This window comes from Vespa crabro, chromosome 2, assembly GCF_910589235.1.
Source record: "Vespa crabro chromosome 2, iyVesCrab1.2, whole genome shotgun sequence".
Lineage (NCBI taxonomy): Eukaryota > Metazoa > Arthropoda > Insecta > Hymenoptera > Vespidae > Vespa > Vespa crabro.
The window spans coordinates 16,107,641-16,128,338 of NC_060956.1; the positions used below are offsets into that span (position 1 = coordinate 16,107,641).

Genomic DNA, 20,698 nt, shown 5'->3' on the forward strand with positions numbered 1-20,698 from the left:
TTATCAAATATATTTGTTTTTAATTCAAGTTAATAGAGACGTAATCAAATCTCAATCATATAAAACGTGTATTCTTAATCTTTATAGGTCAGAATTATCTTTTATGTTTCTTATCAGAAACAAACTCACAGGCAAGAATAATCGAAAAATGTTTCGATAGATTATTACTTGTGAATTCTCGGAAAAGTGCAGTAGGTACTTGATTTATTTGCATTGCACTTGAGCCGTGATCTCCTTCGCTCTTTTTTTTTTCTATCTTTCTTTTATTCTCTTATCAATTGAATATAAATAGGAATATAATTAGAACGTTCGCTCGAATTAATCGAAGATGACACGTTTACCGAGGTGATAGATCAAGTAAATGAAATAGCACATAAATGTGATATATATATATATATATATATATATATATATATATTGTATATTTGTTTATGTTTTTTTCATTTCGATACGTTTGATGTTTGGCGTTCTTCGACGAAACGTCGGCATCGTTTAAAGTCATCGTTGTGGAAGAAGAGTAAGGTTGAGAGAGATAGAGAGATAAACAGAGAGAGAGAGAGAGAGTGCAAAAGGAGGCGAGTTAGATGATAAAGCAAAAAATAGATCTCGCGGGTAGTCACGATCGACTCTTGATCTCACGATGTCTGGCGAAATTTAGAGAGCAACCTCCTAACCGTGAGAAATCCAAAACTGAGGGAAAATCTTTTGATATCGGATCGATCTCGGTTCATTTATCAATCGTCTTTCTAAATTATTTCTTTTATTTATTCTCATACAGATATTATTTATCTAATGAACGAATATACCATAGTATAGTTTCTATATTGATGAATATGTTTATGTATGTTTAAATTTAATTAAGTAAATATTGTATTTTTTTATATTATTTATTGTTAGGAATGATAAAGTTTTATCGTAAAGTTTCGTTATAATTGATTTCTTATATTTTATCAATTGTATAATAAGGAAATAGATGATTTTTTTTTGTTTATCTATTGGACGACTTATATAGGTTTTGTATTAAAATAACTTTATATTAATATCGTCGTCAATTAGTAATGACAATGTTTTATCATAAAACTTCATGATAATAAATTTTTTCATGTTTTATCAATTATAAAAAAAAAGATTCGATCGTTTTTTAATTATTTATTAATTTTTACAGATATTATTGTCTGTTATTTATAGAGGATAAATTTTATTTTTATAATTGATAAATAATTATCAAGTTCTTCTAATATTTTGTAAGATTTCGTCGAAGCAAAATGAATCGATTCGTCGAACTTTTCAATACAAACTTGCCCGATCGATCAGCGCAGTTTCGAAAGATTTTTCTACCGTTCGTAAATACTCGTAAGAGGGTTCGTAAATAGAAGTTCGCGATCTTGTGCTAAACTCAAGTGAGAACGAGAAAGAAGGAGAGAAAAGCAACGGATCGCAATAAAGCCGAGAACGAAATCGCGTTAGAATCCGATGAAAAGCGCGACGAGTACTTGTCGTTCTTTTCAACGACTTTACGCTGTATTTTCCGAAGAATACGAAGGAAAACTTTTCCTTTTTTCGTTGCACGATCGAATAAACGTGTAGCTAATCGTGTCGTATATGTGTATTGTCTTTGTGTATGTTATGTGTGTGCGCGCGTGTGCCCTCGCGTCTGTATGTATACATCCGACAATACTTTAATCTTTTATAAACCAATTTTCTTTTTCTATATATAAAAAGATGATTTTTTTTTTATACAAAACTTATGATATAATGTAATATTTAACAAATATTAGCTAACAATTTATTTTGTAAGCGTTAAAATGAAATAATATTTAAAAAAAATGAAATAAGATTTGATATAAGATATATGAGTGTATGATTTCGAAATTACATGGCATTATAGAAGGTTAATAAATTTATTATATGTATGTGTACATGTTAGTATACCTAATCGAATATTTAGTTTGCAGTTTACATACAGCTCCTCTTAACCCTTTGTACCTCTATTCCCGTCCATTTCGAACTAAAATAGAAGTAACAAACCATGTTATACGTAATATGCGAACCAAAGTTATCATGGCTATGATGTAGGTTAGTTTATCGAGACTCTGATGTGTGCAACTATCCCACTTTACTCATTGTCTTACTTTTATAACTTTAGACGAAGCTCTCTAACTTGGCTTAACCTGTAATTTTCATGTTTAGAGATTAGAAATATTAGAGATCAACCTAGATCAACTTCGTTTAAAATAATAACATATCTGACGTATGTCATATTTAATTTTTCGAAATAATGGTAGAATAATATTCGTTTATATTGTATTTTTCTCTTTAAAAATGATTTTGTAAAGGTATATCACGTTATATTATGTAAACGTTTATAATCGTATAAATCTTCATTAAAAAAGATCGACTGTATTTGACGCATTTCATATTTCATTTTATAAATGATGAAGAAGAGATATTTGTTTATATTCTTTATGTCTCGTGAATACGTTCTTGTAAGATATTTTGTTGATATTATTTTATGTAATTATTTTCGATGATAAATCTTCATAAAAATCAATCGCTAAATAAAATATTTACATAGATAAGATAAGATAAGAACATTTTTGATGCATAATCTTAAAGAAGCGCAGGTGTTGCTAAAGAGAAGGTTTTCATCTCATTATTTTCTTCCCAATCTCTTCTTATTTTCGTTTGGGGGAAGTGACCGTAGGATTAAAGAGAGGAAAAAGTTATTACAAGAGTCTGGCACTTGCAACGTAAGACGTATATTTTTCGTTTACTTTCTTTTTCCTTAGATATACAGACACACATACAGAGACAGAGGAGCCTATCTCATCCTTATTCCCCTTTCGTTTCTTCCTACGAAGACTTACTTCGTAACTCCTTACAAGTGAGAGAGAAGTATAGTTGAAGCGGAGGAATAATAAAAGGGGTAACAACGTCTTATACTCTTTTTTTTTTCCTTTTTTTTCTCTCTTTTTCTCGTTAAGATTCATGTCCCTCGTATCGCGGTCATCTTCTCAACGCTCGGAATATGGAATTGTACCGAGTAACTATTTAACTTGCCAAGTGAGGCTTCGTTTAAATTCACGAACGTTCGTGTTTCGTTACAAACCTTGGATCATTCGAAGAAATAATGATTCTTTTTCTTTTTCTTTTCCTTTTCCTTTTTTTTTTTTTTTTTTTTTTTTTTTTTTTTTTTTTTTTTATTAAGTTTTCAAAGATTTTTTACTTCGCAAGACAAATTAATATCAATTAATTAATGTCAATTGGAATTCATGAGCAAAGTGGATTAATTTGCAATGAATTATATTAAAAAATAATGTCTTTTTAATTTATCGAATTAATTGAAAATTTATTTTATATGAATGTTTTTTTTTTTGTTTTAATATAATTTAACGAAATGAAAAGTTCGACATTTATCAAAGCAGTACGTTTTCTTGGATCTTTTTTTTTTGCAAATATTATGTCTTGATTGTGAAAATCTTTTCAATGAAAATTTTTCCTATGAATTTGTATAGACGAATATTTTAAATGGCAGAATATTTCAAACCGAAAGACAATTCCTGCATCCTTACAGAAAAGATTTCTAAGGAATTATGACAATTTAAATGCTTTGTGAGTTCTACTGCGACGTTTACTCGTAAAATATAAAATATTTTCTACGATTTTGTTTTTTTTCGAAAGCATTATGTTTATTATTTGTTTATTATCTTCTAAAGTAATTCAATGATTTAAGATAAATTGTGAATTGAAAAATTATTATACCAACATATAATAAACGAATTATTTTGATTGATTTTATATAATTTTCATGGAAAATATTATCTGAATGGAAATTTTCTTCTTCAATTGTATCGATTATGTAACTTATTTGGAATATTGAGATTGATAAATTGATTAACATTTTTCTTCCGAACATAAAATGTGTTATTAAAAATTGTAATTTTCATTGTTTCCTTATTTCTCTTTTTTACTAGGTTACGTCTATCATATCTTTCATCGCAAACATGTTTACTAAGTGCATCCGTCATAGAAATGCACAGAAATTAATCCTATGATTTAACGCGATGACTCTGCATGCTCATATTTTTTGTTAAATATGGTTGCCCTCAAAAGAGTCGCTCGTATTTCCTGAATGACTTAGGAAAATAACACATCTACAGTATATATATGAAGATTTCTCTCTCTCTCTCTCTCTCCGTCTCTTTCTCTCCCTCTCTCTCTCTCTCTCCCTCTCTCTCTCTCTCTCCCTCTCTCTCTCTCTCTCTCTCTCTCTCTCTCCCTTTCTCTCTCTCTCTCTCTTTCATTCTATTACAATATTTTGCGTTATATCAAATTAAGAAGATAACTTGATACATATGTGTCTTTTAACAATAAATCATGACAAATATAAAATTTAAAAGTTTAATAATAAACTATGGCATAAAATATTTAATTGTAGGATTTTAATTAAAGCTTTAATTCTATTATAGCTATTATCTCATGAAGATTAGATCATGAAGTTTCAAATTATATCACGATTTTTTTGTTTTGTTTGAAATAAAAAAATCTTTTAAGATGCAAAATCATGTGAAGAATTTGATTTAAATAAGTAAAAGTAAAGAAATTAAGATTTTTGAATGAAATGGAGGCTGTTATAAATGTTTAATTTTTATAGGTACTGTACTGCGACGCCTGCAGAGAATCTTGTCATCCAAAACGTGGTCCCTTGGCGACTCACAATCTTGGACCACCGCGAGGCAGCTGGCAATCTAGCAGTGGCAAAGGTTCTCGTGGATCTGAAGGTACTCCAGTTTGCAACGATCATAATGGCGAGGCCGTTTCTCTCTATTGTGCACTCTGCAAAATCGCAATTTGTGGGCTTTGCCTTCGAGATCGACACGCTGCTCATCCACATGATGTTCTGCCATTAGCAGCCGCCTGCAAAGCACAAAAGGTGAGTTTATATGAATCTAAAATCTAAAATTTTCTTTCTTTCTAAGAAAACGATATACGTTTTTTAGATCTTCGTGTAATCATTACAGTTCGTAATTTGTAGAAAATGAACATTTTTCATAAATTATTTTTCGTAAAGTACGTACTTCGTCAGAAAAATGTAGTATATTTCTAATGAATGTTTTTTTATCGAAGAGCGAATAATTTTCTTAATAAAAGCCAGTTAGAATTACTTATTAAATGAAATATTATTATTAGTATATATTTACTACAGTTTATTCACGAACGTTCTGCAATAATATAACATAATTTGGCTTTTATGAATTTTCTCCCCTCGAATATAACAAGTTTTATATTAAAATTTTCAATTTTATTTTCTTTGAAGAATTTTCTATTTATTTAAAACAAATGTTCTATTTATTTAAAGAGTTTTTTCCCGTATAGAATTTTAATTGTATCTATGTGGAAAAAAATTATTATTATTATATACAATTTTGAAATGAATGTAATTTGAAAATAACCATGTATTCATACGAATACTTTCGAGATAATTTATCTGCATCGTCGAACAAGCAACATTCGAAGATAATCGATGACGCGCCGCCACAATGGACCGAGCCAATAATCCAAGCTCATACAGAGACATACATATCACGGCATATTCGCTACCGCGGAAACGTGCACCGTATGAAATATTTTTCTACGAGCGTGTGAGCGTCTCTCGCTCCTGCCATTGAATTTTACGCATCATATAATGTAACGACCCATTGACGAACACAAGGTTCGCTCGTTTTTGAGAGATTACGACCACATTTTTAAAATACCGACGTGTTAAATAATCCGTCCGGAAATAGTTCGAATGGGATTATTTTCGATTAGAAAATGTTTCCTTGTTATCAAACGATGGAATCGAATTAATCTTTGTTTTCATTATTCCGTTTATATACAGTTTATTTTGAAATAAACTGTAATAATGTTACGTATTTGTTAAAAAAAAAAAAAAAAAATAAAATATTTCTTTCATGCGAAATCTTTTACATGTTTGATTTCTTGACAATTATATTGTTCATTAAGTAATTAAATAGCCTCATTCGTTCAATCGTCAATTTTTCTTTTTATTTTCATAAAGAATCACGCGATGTAAAAGAAAAAATTTGATCTTAAGCCGACAATCCCTCATTTCGAATGATAAATTTCATAATTCGTGACTTTTTTTGTTAGAAATAAAATAGAATTTCGGTGTGCGGATAAAAGGGACATATTCCAATCGGTCTTATTAAATGGCCGTGTTCCTATTATCTTCCAAGGATTCTCACACACATACATCTATATATCGAATGTAATATCAAACAAAGAGACAAGTAGGCTAAGACAACGAGGACGTATTGTCGAGGCGGTCAGTTGTTCGGCAATCAATTTATCAAATTACTGGAGCCAGGCGGTTTTGACGGTGCAGCGGCAATTTATCAGATTAGCCGAGGAAGTGATTCCCATAGGGCGATGGGATCGTAGCCCCATATGTCAGGAAGCGACCAGGTGTTGGCGTCGACTGAAAGCCGCTTCGAATTTTCGAAGCATATATGTGCGTATTTATACTCACACATTTAGCTAAGATAGGTGATATTGTTACCAGCTGTCGATCGAACCATCCTGAGTATTGTTACTTCGACTAGATTGTCGTCCGTTCATTAACGTAGATTAGAAATGTAGATTAGATTGATATTGAATATTTTATCTTATATTAATGATTCTTATTTTTTTGTTTTTATGTATTTTATCTGTCAAATATAAATATAAATTACGTCGGAATATATTGATATTATACAGAACAAAAAATTTAATAATAAAGATTAGAACAATTTATTAATTATCTTTATTCTTAGAGAAAAAGAAAAGTTCAAAAAATTATAAGCTAATTATATTCATAAGAGATAATATTGATACCTTTATGAAAATATACAAATTATACATAACTATAATGCGTAAAAAAATTAAAATTATTTACAGATATTGGATACAGATATTATATACTTCGCTGTACAAATATATATAATTTAAATTTCAATAATTACAATAAAAATTGAAACAGAGAAATTTTACGACAACCTCGTCAAAAGATAGTCGTTAAAAATTTCTTTGTCAGGTAGATCGATTATATTGCAACGATTTTAGCTCAGTACTAAACGACGTCACGCTAGAAATTGCACAAATTTAACTTCTTTGTCAACTTATAGGAGAGCATATACGTTTCGCATAATTCTGGTACTATCACGTATTAATGTTGATGTATGAGAGTATAGTAAGGCATATGTATAGACACACACACTTGCATGCTTCCGATAGTTCCCGGTAATTACTTCGAACCAAGGCTAATCACGAGAATGCTACGTTTTCGAACGACGCTTGCGCGATAATTCCTATTTAAGCTTTCGAGCTGGGTCATACACGAAGGACGAAGTACCTATCTAATATTCTATGCTTCTCTTACACTTTGAAGATGAATAAGGTTCGCGAATCTTCCTCTCCGTACAAGTTTCGTACACGCGCTGTGATTTACGACAATTTACGTCCTCCGGGACTTTATCACAACGTTCGCTTTCAAGTCGACAGCGAGATCGATGTAAAATACTCATTAAGATATCATCCGTCCTCGTTTAATTTAACTATATATTCCAAGTACGTTTAATCGTTGATCTTTTATGCGAGAACCCTTTCGAGAACATTTAAGTACAATCGTTCCTGATGTTATGTTTTATCCAGTAATTACTTTATTTCTTTATTTTATTTTTATAACGATATTTGTTACTTGTTGGCTGATTTCAGATTTTTTTTTTTGTAATTTTTAATAGAGTATATATATCTATATATTTATTATTTAAAAAAAATTTTTTTTTAATAATAATTTGTATACACCTATTATATGATTAATTCTTTTGATTATATCTCCTAAATATTCTTTTTACGATTTATTAATTTATCCAAAACATTGTGTTTTTTTTTTGATACATTCAATATTACTTTTGATTAAAATAAATTTTATATTTTGTCATTCAAAATAGAAAATCATTTCAGTTATTAACAGTTTAATAATTGTCTTTAATACAAATTTGTAGATATAAGTCGATCAATATTAATGATTTAAATATTATTTTTTTCTTTATTTTTCCTTTCCATGATTTGTATGTTTAAAACTTTACAACCCGTTTTTGTTTTATAACAATTGTTACGAATAACCGAAATAATCGGATAAAAAGAAAGTAGTTTATTTTTACAGATAATAAGATGAAAGATACACAGCTGTACACAAACATAGAATAACTGACGCGGATATTTTCTTGTTTATACATAAAACACATACTAGTATCTTTTTCTTCTTCGTTTTAACGATTTTGATTCGAAGATGAATTAATAATTTCATAAAAACGATATATATTTGTGGCCCATATAAAATACCATTTTCATCCAACGTTAATCTGCGAACGAATAGCGTGAAAATTGTACGTATATAAATTATATCTGTACAAGTACATTCATTCACGTGTACGCGTGCATACATACACACACACACACACACACACACATTTAGTACAACGTCGAAGTTAAACGTACATACATGCATATTGTAATTTGACAGACGTATGAAAAATTTATTACTTTCGACGTACATATATGTATATATATATATATATATATACTTTTTCGAAACGAATGATGCCGAACGTAGCTAAACGTTATCTTCAGGATTTTAGCGCTTTGCTCGAACACGTTGTTCGGTCGATTGTTATCGTCGACGTTATTTCTCTCTCGTATCGAATAATAAAACGAGAAACGAGATTACATTGAGCGCTGTTCGAAATGTTAGTGGCGATAACCGATAGCTTTGATTGCTTTTAAAAGAATGCGGACGACATAACGCATGCGTGGGACGCGGAAGATTCTATTAATCGATTTGTTAGGCAAATATATGTGTAAAAATATATGTGTGTGTATTTTTTTTCAAGGATGTGTTAATTGATCGTAAATCGCTTAAGCTCACAATATGAAGGACCACGACTACGCCCAAGTACCAATATCTGCCGATGACGTATTTCTAATTTGGCGCTAATTAATTAGGGAGAAACGCGTGGGATGGCTTTTGTAAGTTAATCGAAGATGTCCGGTTTGTGAGTGGACATTTTATAGACAATCTTCCTCCTTTATTACGTTTCGTTCTATTGGAAATTTAATACCTTCATTTTGATTGAATTCACTTTTGGTAAGTAGTTTAAATTAAATGACTATTCATTAGATTTAATTTATTTCATGGTTATTACAAAATCCTAATCGTTTCATGCTTATTATAAAATCATTCAATATCCTACGTATATTATTATACAAATTCATAAAGCATTAGATTGAATTCATATAATAAAAATATCGCTAATCAATTAAAAAATATTCTTAAAATATTTATAAAATCAATAATATATATTTAATAAATATAAATATATAAAAAAAAACATATATATTTAAAAAATATTTTTTTCTCATAACACAAATGTCAGTAATTATCTAATATTAATATACACATATATTTAACTTCTTTAACGTATATATATATATATATATATATATATATATATATATATATATATATATATATATATATATATATATATATATATAGAGTTATTTTTTTATATGAATTCAATCTAATGCTTTATGAATTTGTATAATAATATACGTAGAAAATTGAATATATATATATATATATACAGATATATATGTATATATATATATATGTATGTATGTATATATATATGTATGTATGTATGTATATATATATATATATGTATGTATGTATATATATATATGTATGTATATATATATGTATAAATTTCTTTAATAAAGAAATTATATACATATTATATATATTCTAGAATAATCAAACGTCACTTTGAACGAATCTACGTGTATTATGAGATATCGATGTAGATGGAAGAATTTTGTGGCGATAAATTTTATAGAGATGTAGATAAAAAGTTCTCATCATAGAAAAAAGGAAAGAAAAAAAAAGAACAAAAGAAAGAAAGAAAGAAAAAAAGGAAGGAAGGAAGGAAGGATAGAGGGAAAGCAAGAGGAAAGGAAATGCGATATCAAGTAGAGGTTGAAAGTTCGTAGAGGGCAGGTCATATCCGAGTTCTCGTCTCTCTTGGTGGCTCTCGAAAGCGACGGCAAACGTCGCGACGTTCGCAATTTCCTCTGGCAGGGACGCCGACACTGCTGGCTTTGCCTTGAGGAGTGCCACGCCTTGAATCTACCGTGTCTATCACAAAGAAAAGGCGCGATACACACACACATACACACATATACACATAGGCATACATATAACGTACAACGGGTTGTGTAGTATGACGTGTGTATTATACGTAAATCGTACAACTCGACCTCGAAGCGTAAAGGTAAAAAGCCGAGACCCCCTGTGGGCTTCCCTTCTGGTATCCTCTCGTGACGTCGAAAATCATATGTGTTATGTTTACATGTGTATGTATTCTGTATGTATATACTTGATCGTCGTGCTTCTTGCCGTGACTCGGAATATCGCATGGCGCAAAGAAAACTTTCTTTCAAGGGTGAGGGAGAAGAAAGGAACCAACGGCTTGTCCAGCCTGAAAGAAGAGAGAGAGAGAGAGAGGGACAGAGAGAGAGAGAGAGAGAGAGAGAGAGAGAGAGAGAGAGAGAAAGAGAAAGAGAGTAATGTGAGGAGAAGGATAGAAGAGCTCTATACAGTATAGTGGGTGCATAAGGAGAGAGAGAAAGAGTTAAAAAGAGAGGAGACTAAACCGGCCAAGACTTGTGATTCTCCGATATCTCGTATTATATATCATGTATATATACGTAGATATATATATATATATATATACATACACAAGTGAATCAAACCATATATATATGTGATATGTGAACGCATGATGTGTGTATAAATATACACAAAGATACTATTTACACGTATATGTATGCGTATAATGCTGTGAACGTAGGTAAAGATGTTGAGTACTCGTTCTCGGGTCATTATGCCATGCATCGTCTTTCCTCTTCCAGCCATCGTCCTTATTTCCTTTCTTTCTTTCTTTCTCTCTCTCTCTCTCTCTCTCTCTCTTTCTCTCTATCTATCTATCTATCTCATACTCACACATGTATACTATGCTCATCAAACTGTTCCATTCTTTTTCTTTCTCTGGATCTTCTCTTTTCTCGCTAAGCATAGAACTTGAAATTTTACGCGAGAATAGGATTCTGAGGACAGGAATAACACAAGAGAAATAGATAGATAGATATATAGATAGAGAGATAAAGAGAGAGAGAGAGAGAGAGTGAGAGAAAGAATGGATGTACTTAAATTACAACGCGTACTTAAATACAGACACATGTAGGATACACTTCGACGAACTTTGTGCACAGGAGTGAACGTTAATGGTAATGAGACTGTCTGATGTATGATAACGATGTCTTTTCCTCCTTCTCTCTCAGTATCGAAGAATCTTCGAATAACATGTCGTGACAATATTGGATCAAGTTTGATTCGATTTATATACCATTCTCGATAGAACTTTGAGAATCAACGTGCGATAATATCAATTCTCTTATCATAAAATTTATGCTTAATGTTTGAGGCTGAATATTGCTTAAGTAATATAATATTGTAGAAAATTTGTTAGATTAACTTAAGATCTTTCGAAATCGTTCTATTGAATATTATTTCTATTTATCTATTTCTTTTTTTCCTGTTACGTACATAGATATATTTTCATTATATGAATTAGTTAGTAGATACGTTTATCTAAGCATAGATTTATGTTTAAATATATCGTTTTAGTTACAATAGGATATGTTTTTTAATGACGAATTAATCGTAAATTTTATTAAAGCATTTGAATGATTTGTCAAGAAATAATTTAAGAGATATAATTTGACGCAGGAAATATATTATTGTCGCATTTCAACTTGGAATGACTTTTGACTATATACACACAGGTTTGTATGTAGACAATACGTTGTCTTTTACGATGCTTTTCACTCGTAACTTTTTATTCTGATTCTCTTCACCAAATGGCTACTTAGATACAATGCTTTATCCTTGCTAAGTCGTACATTAAATTCCCTCCATTTGACATTTAAAAGCTTAGCTCGCGTTGCATAATTTACATTTTATTCTTTCGTATTTCACATCGAATTTCTTCTTTTTAAAGAATAGAATAATAAAATGTCGAAAAAAGAATTATTCCCGTTGGCGTGTTATCGATAAATTTTCAACGATTACGTTTGTTCGAAAACCAGTTGTATCTTTGGCTTTATTACCACACGATTCCGTAATATGGAATGTAATTCGAAGTTCAATCCACAATAAGGAAAATAGAGAGGATGAATATTGGTAACATCTGCCACACATAACACGAAGGAATCTTTCTAAGTTATGTTGTTCAAAATTGCTTCGTATTTTTCTACTTTTTTCTCTGTCACGTAGATATATTTTAGATTTAGTTTTATTTATTTTAGAAAACACATATGTCGACTAGAATATAAAATGATTATTTTCATTTAATAATCATTTTATCAGATAATTTTATCCTAAAACTAATAAGTAAAGAAATGATTTCATCAAACATTAGTTATAGACAAATCCAGTATTTTTAATTAATATGTATTATATATTTTGCATATTTTACATATGTATTTAAAAATTCTTATATAAATACTTATAATACATGTAGATATATAAATATCTACTTGTATAAAGTACTTCTCTCTATCTCTCTCTCTCTCTCTCTCTCTCTCTCTCTCTCTCTCTCTCTCTCTCTCGAACAAAAAGATCTCTAGGCTTTGGTTTCCTTGCCTTACAAGTAAAATGTCGTCGACCTCGGTCGACACGATAGAGCTTCGTTGAACTCAAAGCGACGCTTCTCTTAGAAAAACGAACACCGTGTGGATCGGCTCGTTATGGGGAAATCGAAGAACGTAATATCCTCGAGGTTACTCTGTAACGGCCTTGAGGTATGCTGTATCGAATATGTGGTTACGGTGTAAAAGGCAATTCGTGTTATGTCTCCTTGCTGGTAGTAGTATTTGCATATACTTATGTATATGTGCGTATTTAAGAATGCATCAGTGTAGGAAATACATGCCGAAAGTAAACCACGGAATTTTGTGGAGGCAGGTTAGTGATAATTTTTTTTAGCTGTCTCGTAAGGAGACCTTGCAGATGTTTACTCGTACGGGTTTAAAAGAAACAGAAAAAAATATGACGTTAATTTTCTTCTCGCTTCGTCTGACGCCAATAAATTTTTTTCTTCCTTCGTAGCTTAGCGATTTATCTCTATCAGCCCGTTTAGAACGTTTCTCGCTTCGTTGCGTCGGTTCAGAGTCGAAGGGCATGCTGGAAATAGGTACAGTCTCGTTTGTTTCTTGCGACAAAGTTTATGAGTTCATTTTCTTAATATACTTACATTTTTTAATTGCTCGACGCTTTCAGATAAACGTGTTAAATACAGTGATTACGTTATAGCAAAAATTAAACGAAACAGTGAATAGCAATTTATAATAAAATGCGTGTTTCTAATTAAGATCTTAATTATTTTTATTGAAGTGTTAAATTGCGAAGTGGAAGAAAATAAAAAAAAAAAAAGGAAGGAAACATTATTTATAAAATAATTATAAATATTCTTATAGCTAAATTGAATTTGAAAATAGATTCTATATCAAGAGAATTCTCTTCGCTTCGAATTACGAAACTCGATCGTTTCATATTCAGTTGTGTAACGAACTAACCGCGACGAGATCTCGTGAATTATTATTCTGGTATTTAGAAAGTTCACTTTGGAAAATCACTAACGATCGGATATAGATTGACACGAGAATCCTTTGAATTCATTTATAGGATTAACTTTGTTTCAATGTTGGTAAAATCGATATGTATACATATATTGTACATATATATAAGTCTTGGTTGTACGAATCTATGAAACGAGAAACATCTATATCCGTGACATTTAATCGTTAACTTCGTCCGTCCGATTACTCCGATAAAAGAGTCAATAGAGAGAGTTAGCTGGTGTTGCATCGAATACGGAAGCTGATCGATCGTTCGTTTCGACGTCAGGATATCCTCGATCATTTACCTCTTTCCGATCTACAGTATCAGTCAAAAGTTTATTTTAATATTATTTTTATCTTTTTTGTTTAATTTTTTTTTTTTTTTTTTTTTTAATATTAACACCGTTTTTTTTCAATCTTATCATTTAAATTTAATAATTAATCATTAACTCATTGACTGTTATATAAATTGATATATATTTATCTAATACTTTTCATAACTTAGCATTTCAGATAAAAGCATTTATGGAGAAATTTATTGTTATACTTTTTACATTAGACTTTACTTTAAATAGAATGTATAATATTGATTTTTTAAATGTCAAGGAAAAAAATTCTGTCCAATAGTTTCTAAAATCTACAAATATATTCAAAAATCAAATCTGCAAAATTGAGTGTCAAACTATCGTTGACTTATATAGACAATAATCATTTTACATTGTAGACTTTGTTGATATTATTTTGATTGAGACAATAACAACTTTAACTCTTAGAAAATCAATCGTGAAGTTAGTGAAGTTTAGAAAACATGTAATGCTTGTCATCACATAAACAAATTTACTCGACCGGTTTACTCTTTACCTTCTTTTTGTTTCTTCTTCTTTTTTTTCCCTCTCGTTTACGTTCTTGGAGAGAAGAGAAAGAGAGTCGTCGTTTATGATTTAGTTTAGCCTTTCTTGAGTGCACTCACGGAAAGTTTGGTTTACCGGCTATGCTTTTTCGTTATTCTTTTGCTTACGAAGGACGAGTAAAACTTTTTCAGGGAAACGAAGAATAAGAGAGAGAGAGAGAGAGAGAGAGAGAGAGAGAGAGAGAGAAAGGGAGAGGAAGAGAAAGAGAGAGGAAAAGGGAAACACGTTAAGGCCGCTCCTTCTTGAAGAGCCGGCTTTCAGATTGATGAGGTTCTTCGACGAGTGGTGAGGAACCAACCGTAGCCGCTCGATTAGATCTCCTAGCCTTTCTTTATCCCGATCTTCTTTGCTGACCGCAATGTTGTTCTTTTACGGAAGCCATACCTTCGTGGAAAATCGATCGATCTTAATGGTTTAATCGTTTATATTTTCTTTTCCAATCGATAGATAGATAGATAGATAGATGAATCGAGATTGAAAAAGAAAAAAAAAAAAAGAAAAAAGAAAAGAAGAAAAGTTTTCATTTAGTTCATTGTTCGGACGTCCTTATATAATTATTACAAAAATTTTCTCTTTATTAAATAAGTAAGAAAATCATTTTTATTGCCCTCTGGGAAAAAAAAGAAATGATGATTAAAGAAAAAAAAAAAATGCGCGATATTAGACGTAGTAAAATAGGAAATAGAATTAACTAGAAATTTCATTCCTAAGAGGAGTACATTATACACAACGTTGGTCGTTAGCATTCGCTAGTATCTAACGATGACGTTGTCATAAAAAATTTTATATGGCATTCCTGAAATTATTGCTCGTTTTCGAGTTCGTTGAACCGACAGATATTTAATTTTATCCTCATGAATGTCTTTTTAACGTAAAATAGATTATCTTCGAAACCACGACATTGAAATTCTCAATTAAATGATAATCATCTTAAACGACAAATTTTTTTTCTTTCTTTTTTCCTTTTCATTTTTTTTTTTTTTTTAGTTTACACAGACTAGTCTTTCGTGACGTCATAAAAAAAGAAGAGTTCATCGATCTCTTTTTCATTCTTTTTTTTTTTTACCTCACTCCTCTGCACGCTGATATTCCCATTATCAACGTATACGCTTTCTCATCGTTTGCGCGTGAATTACTTTTCGCGGTTTTCGCAGAGGGCAGAGTGCACCCTGGTGAATGGAAAATAAACACCGGTTTATGAAGCATTAGCGGTCGTTCCTAAGCGGTAAGGTAATTTACCGAGTTTGATCGACCTCGGGAAACGATAATAGCCACTTTATTTTGAAACTCATAATTGTTATGATTTTTCGTTTGGATGACTCATAATACACGTCTTATATAAGTAAAAAATAGACATGTAAATATTTATTTGAACGTTAGTATATATAAATAAAATAATATATGCGCTGTGATTATACATATATTTTTTTTTGTTTATTTATAATACAATTATTTCTGTGTTTATAAAAAAAATTGTATAATATGAAACTTATATTATAATTATAATAGAATAAAATTACAGATTATAGTAAGTATAACTTACATACTTAGTAATTAATTTTTTGTCTAAAATTAGAAAAACAAATAGATATACAGGTAAATGTGTGATTTAAAAATTTTACAACGTTATAGAGGATTAATTGTTAATGTATAGTGCCACACACACACACACACACACACACACACACACACACACACACACACAAACACACACACACATACACACACATATATATATTTATATATATATTATAATAAAAGTATTGAATTCCAAAAATTTTTGTCACAAAACATTGAATATTTAATACGTTGAATATAGCATGAATAAAACATAGTATAATATTACTTAATAATTTGTTATTGCAGACTCCTTTTGATGTATGCAACGAAGAGAGATATATCATTGGTGACATTCGGGGTATTTAATCACAAGTTCTCTCGCATTATGAGACAAGAGCGATGGAAAGCTCATCTGAAATTCCGCTCGATCCTCTTACACGATTCTACGAAGACGATTTCGTTGGATCTCCTCGAACAAGCTTTTCCACTGTTTCGTCGTCGTTGTCATTACTCTCACGAGTCAAAGAATTTAGGATCTCATTCTCTCTGTCTATTTCTCTCTTTGTCTTTTCAACATTTGTTACAACTTAACATTTCGTATAAATGATGTTTACTGAATATGTGTATCTCCTTGAATTTGTTGAAATGTAAATAAAAACAAACTACATTGATGTAGTTTGATTAACGTTAACAAAGTTGATTTTCAATGGAAAGAAAAGCAATGGCGTGTCTGAACGGTCTTTTTGATGCTGCTCAAGAAACAAAAAAAAAAAGAAAAAGAAAAAAGAGAAAGATAGATAAAGATAGAGATAGAACGAACGATAGGAAAAGGAATTTGTAGCTACCATTTTTAAAATCGAATCTTTTTCCTCCTTTCGTATGTCTCCCGTAGTTTTCTTCGGTTATTTTCAAGAAAGGAAAGTCTCGCCGGGAAAGTAGATCGTTCCTTTCGTAATCTAATCTTTCTCTTTTCTTTCTCTCTCCCTCCCTCCCTCCCTCTCCCTCTCTCTCTCTCTTTCTTTGCAAAAATCCTACAGAATTCTCCAATCGTTTTCACTCTTTCTCGTTCAATTTACTTTGATGCGAGCGTCTGGAAAAAAGTGTTGTAATTCTGAATCTTTATGTATATTTATAGGTAGAATGTATATGTGTACCTGAAGATAGATACATTACGCATCAAGGAGATGTCTATTTGATTATTTTAATACTTGAATTGCGAAAGAAAGAAATCTTGATAATCTACGAAAGACTAGAAAGTTCAAAGTAGAGTTTTCTTCGGGATTAAATATTATTTTCAATATTCAAAAAGATTTCATTTTATCTCGAAAGCTTAGTTGTACTTTTGTTGTTTGTCGTAATTACCATTGTACCGATGAGATGTTTGTACTTTTCCTTTTTTCTTTTTTTTTTGTTTTTTTTTTTTTCATTTACAGAATTATTTTTCATCGGGGTTTTGTCTTTTATATTATATAGTACAATTGTTTTATTACTTTTTATAAATATTATGTATTATACATGTGACTGAAAGATCCGATCAACGTTCGACATATGTCAGATCCGAGCGGACAAGCTCGATTATTCGATCAATGTCCGTCTGGCGGCAGCTTTCCAGAGTCTGCCTCTTCAAATCGAATCATCTCGTTCGCGCCACGCCGACCGATGGAGATTTCCGTGATCAACGGTGACGAACAGGCGGATGCCGCGTTTCGGAACTTTATAATCTAATCAGAGAGTCCTCACGAATTGCCTTCGAGGCGGCATCGTGAAAGCTTCGACTTCATTGAGTGTCTTTGTCGTTGGATTTCTCTCAACTTTCGAAAATCATAATTGTAAACTTTTAAGAAAATCGAAAATAAATAGTTAAGGTTCAATAATTTTTTCGTTAATTTGTTTATAAAAGATAATATTTAACAATTTTTTAATTTGTAAAATTTTTCTCAAACAAACTCATATATTTTAAATATATATTTTAAAATAGAAAAAATTGTTTGTGTTAAAGCGACAATATTAATCGTCATTATTTTTTTTTTTTTGTTATTCTTCCTTCATTTATTGTTTGACTTGCACTGTATCATGCAATTACACGTCAAAGAAACTCGTAATTCGTCGTTAGAACAATTTCTTTATCATTGAATTAGAAGATAAGACATTTGGAAACATCATTCATTGACATCATTCTGTAGCTACGTTTGATATCCAAGAAATTTACTACAAAGAGTTGCCGCTTTCAGAGAATAAGGCAATCATTAGTCTGTCAGCGGCAGCGAACTATGAACTCGCATGTACATACCAGTCTTTTTTAATGAAGTAAAACTTTAATGAGTATATTAAATTTCTGTAGAAATATGCAAAGACGTATATATTTACGTTGAGATATAAAGCGAATGAAATGCAGAAAAAGAGACAAACAGAAGAGAAGTTAATAAATACAAAGTAGAAATATATTATACATAAGAATAAGATTTAATATTTTACGTACATGTATATTACATAATTCTTTTTAAAATTTGAAATCGGTTTAAATATTTCATTTAATATAAATAATAAAATAGTTCAGATTAATTAGATCTTTATTTCTTTACTGTTAAATAGATTACCAATCATTTATTTTAATAAAACCTATTAATAATAACATTTGAATAAATTGTAAGTGTTTATATAAAAGAAGCATTGTATTTGACATTAGGGATAATTTTAAATCGTCGTTATATAATCATATAATAATTATCGTCTTGGATATTAGTTTTAAATTCTTGATTAAAAAAAGAGATTTGAGGCTCGGTAAAGAAATAGCATTGATGATCATCGTCAAAAATCGCGATAGACGCGAAACGAAGAGATTCTTTTCTTTGCCAGAACTGTAGACTGCAACGATCGAATCGCTTTACCATTCAGCAACTTCTCCCCAATCGTTGCGTATTGTTCTGCGTCTACGAGCTGGAAGAAAGGTTCTATGGTCTAAGTAAGATAGAGAGAGAGAAAGAGAGAGAGAAAGAGAGAGAGAGAACGTACACGTGGCCTACTCACCCTTTCTCTCTCTCTCTCTCTCTCTCTCTCTCTGTGTCTCTGTCTCTGTCTCTTATTATACACCCTTCATAGAATTGTGAGACGAAGGAAGAACATTAGTTGAGAATAGGGCGTGCATTCTCTCTGACAAGTGTCCTTATTACATGAATATTCCTTTTGGCATACTACTACTGGCTCCAATCCTTTTTCTTGGGTGCTCTTCGTTCCCACGCTATATTTTAGAATGAAAAAAGAGGGGGGGAGAGAGAGATAGAGAAAATGTGATAAAGAATAAGAAAAGAAGAGTGATAGAGAAAACGAACAAGAAAGAAAGATAGAGAGTAAAAAAGGTTAGTTCAACATCGACTATTTTTTTCTATCTTACAAGACGTATTATATCCTTCTCTCTCTTTTCCAATGAACATTCTTTCCTTTATCATCCCTTCGTCCTTTAACTCGCACTTCCCTCTTATTTTTCTTCCTTCTTCTTCGTCGACATAGCTTTTCTTTTCTTATTTTTCGTCTTTTATGTCTTTGAATTTCGTTCCTACTTCCTCTTCTCTAATTCATCTTAAACAAAATCTTCAAAACGATAGATTTCTCCCTTTCTCTCTCTTTCTGTTTCTTTTTCTTTTTCTCACGCCTCTTTTTTAATACGCCTCCCTTTAATTTTTGATCGAGACTCGGCAGCAGCTTGTCAAACCGCCCTCGCGATATTACTCTCTCGAGGACGAACACCGAGATAATTTTAAGCTTTCGATGTACCGTTACCGACGGCCATATCGATGTTATCTTTTAATTTTCGAATTTAATTTCGTAGCTAGCGTACCTCCTTTCATGGACGACTTCTTATCGGGGAGCTTAAAGATGAATCTTCGAAGGAGATGCGTCTTTGAAGGGTCTTCCCGTTTATGATCTTCTCCATCTTCTCCAATCGAATGTCTTTTCGTTCAATTTATAATATATTTATATACTGCAAAAATTAATTTAATTAAAACGACTAATATGAATTTTAATTGATTCGTATGCTAATATTCAAATGTTAATAAGACATTTTCAATCGTTATTAAGGAAGTATATACATTTCAATGAATACATAAGTATGTTATTTTATATGTTTCTAATCATTTCATTGTAAATATTTCAAAAGTTTTTGATTCTTCGAATTTCAGGTATTATATGAGAAAATGTAATGTTAAAATTTGATTTGATTCTCTTGCCCTTCCACCGATATAGATCTTTCGCGTACTTCGAAGAGTAGGAATGCCAGAGGGATGCTAGCATCGCGTTTGCCAGTCGAACTCGGTGAGGCGTATCATTTCGTGAGAATACCTTGAATTTCTCTGCAAGACTGTTTAATTAATACCGCAGGTGTTCCTAACAAGCGGATTTACGCTCGCTCAAATATACCTAAGTATAGACATATTCCTAGAGTTACG

The 20,698-nt window shown here is 30.9% G+C and overlaps 1 protein-coding gene across 2 annotated transcripts in view; it reads left to right on the top strand.

Annotated features, from left to right (window-relative positions):
• LOC124422339 (E3 ubiquitin-protein ligase TRIM9) overlaps positions 1-20,698 on the top strand; it is a 99,152-nt gene that overhangs the window by 2,264 nt on the left and 76,190 nt on the right. For both annotated transcript variants that reach the window (XM_046958676.1, XM_046958677.1), the window contains exon 2: positions 4,655-4,933. In XM_046958676.1, coding sequence (XP_046814632.1) covers positions 4,655-4,933 — 279 coding nt within the window. The remainder of the gene's footprint in view (positions 1-4,654; positions 4,934-20,698) is intronic.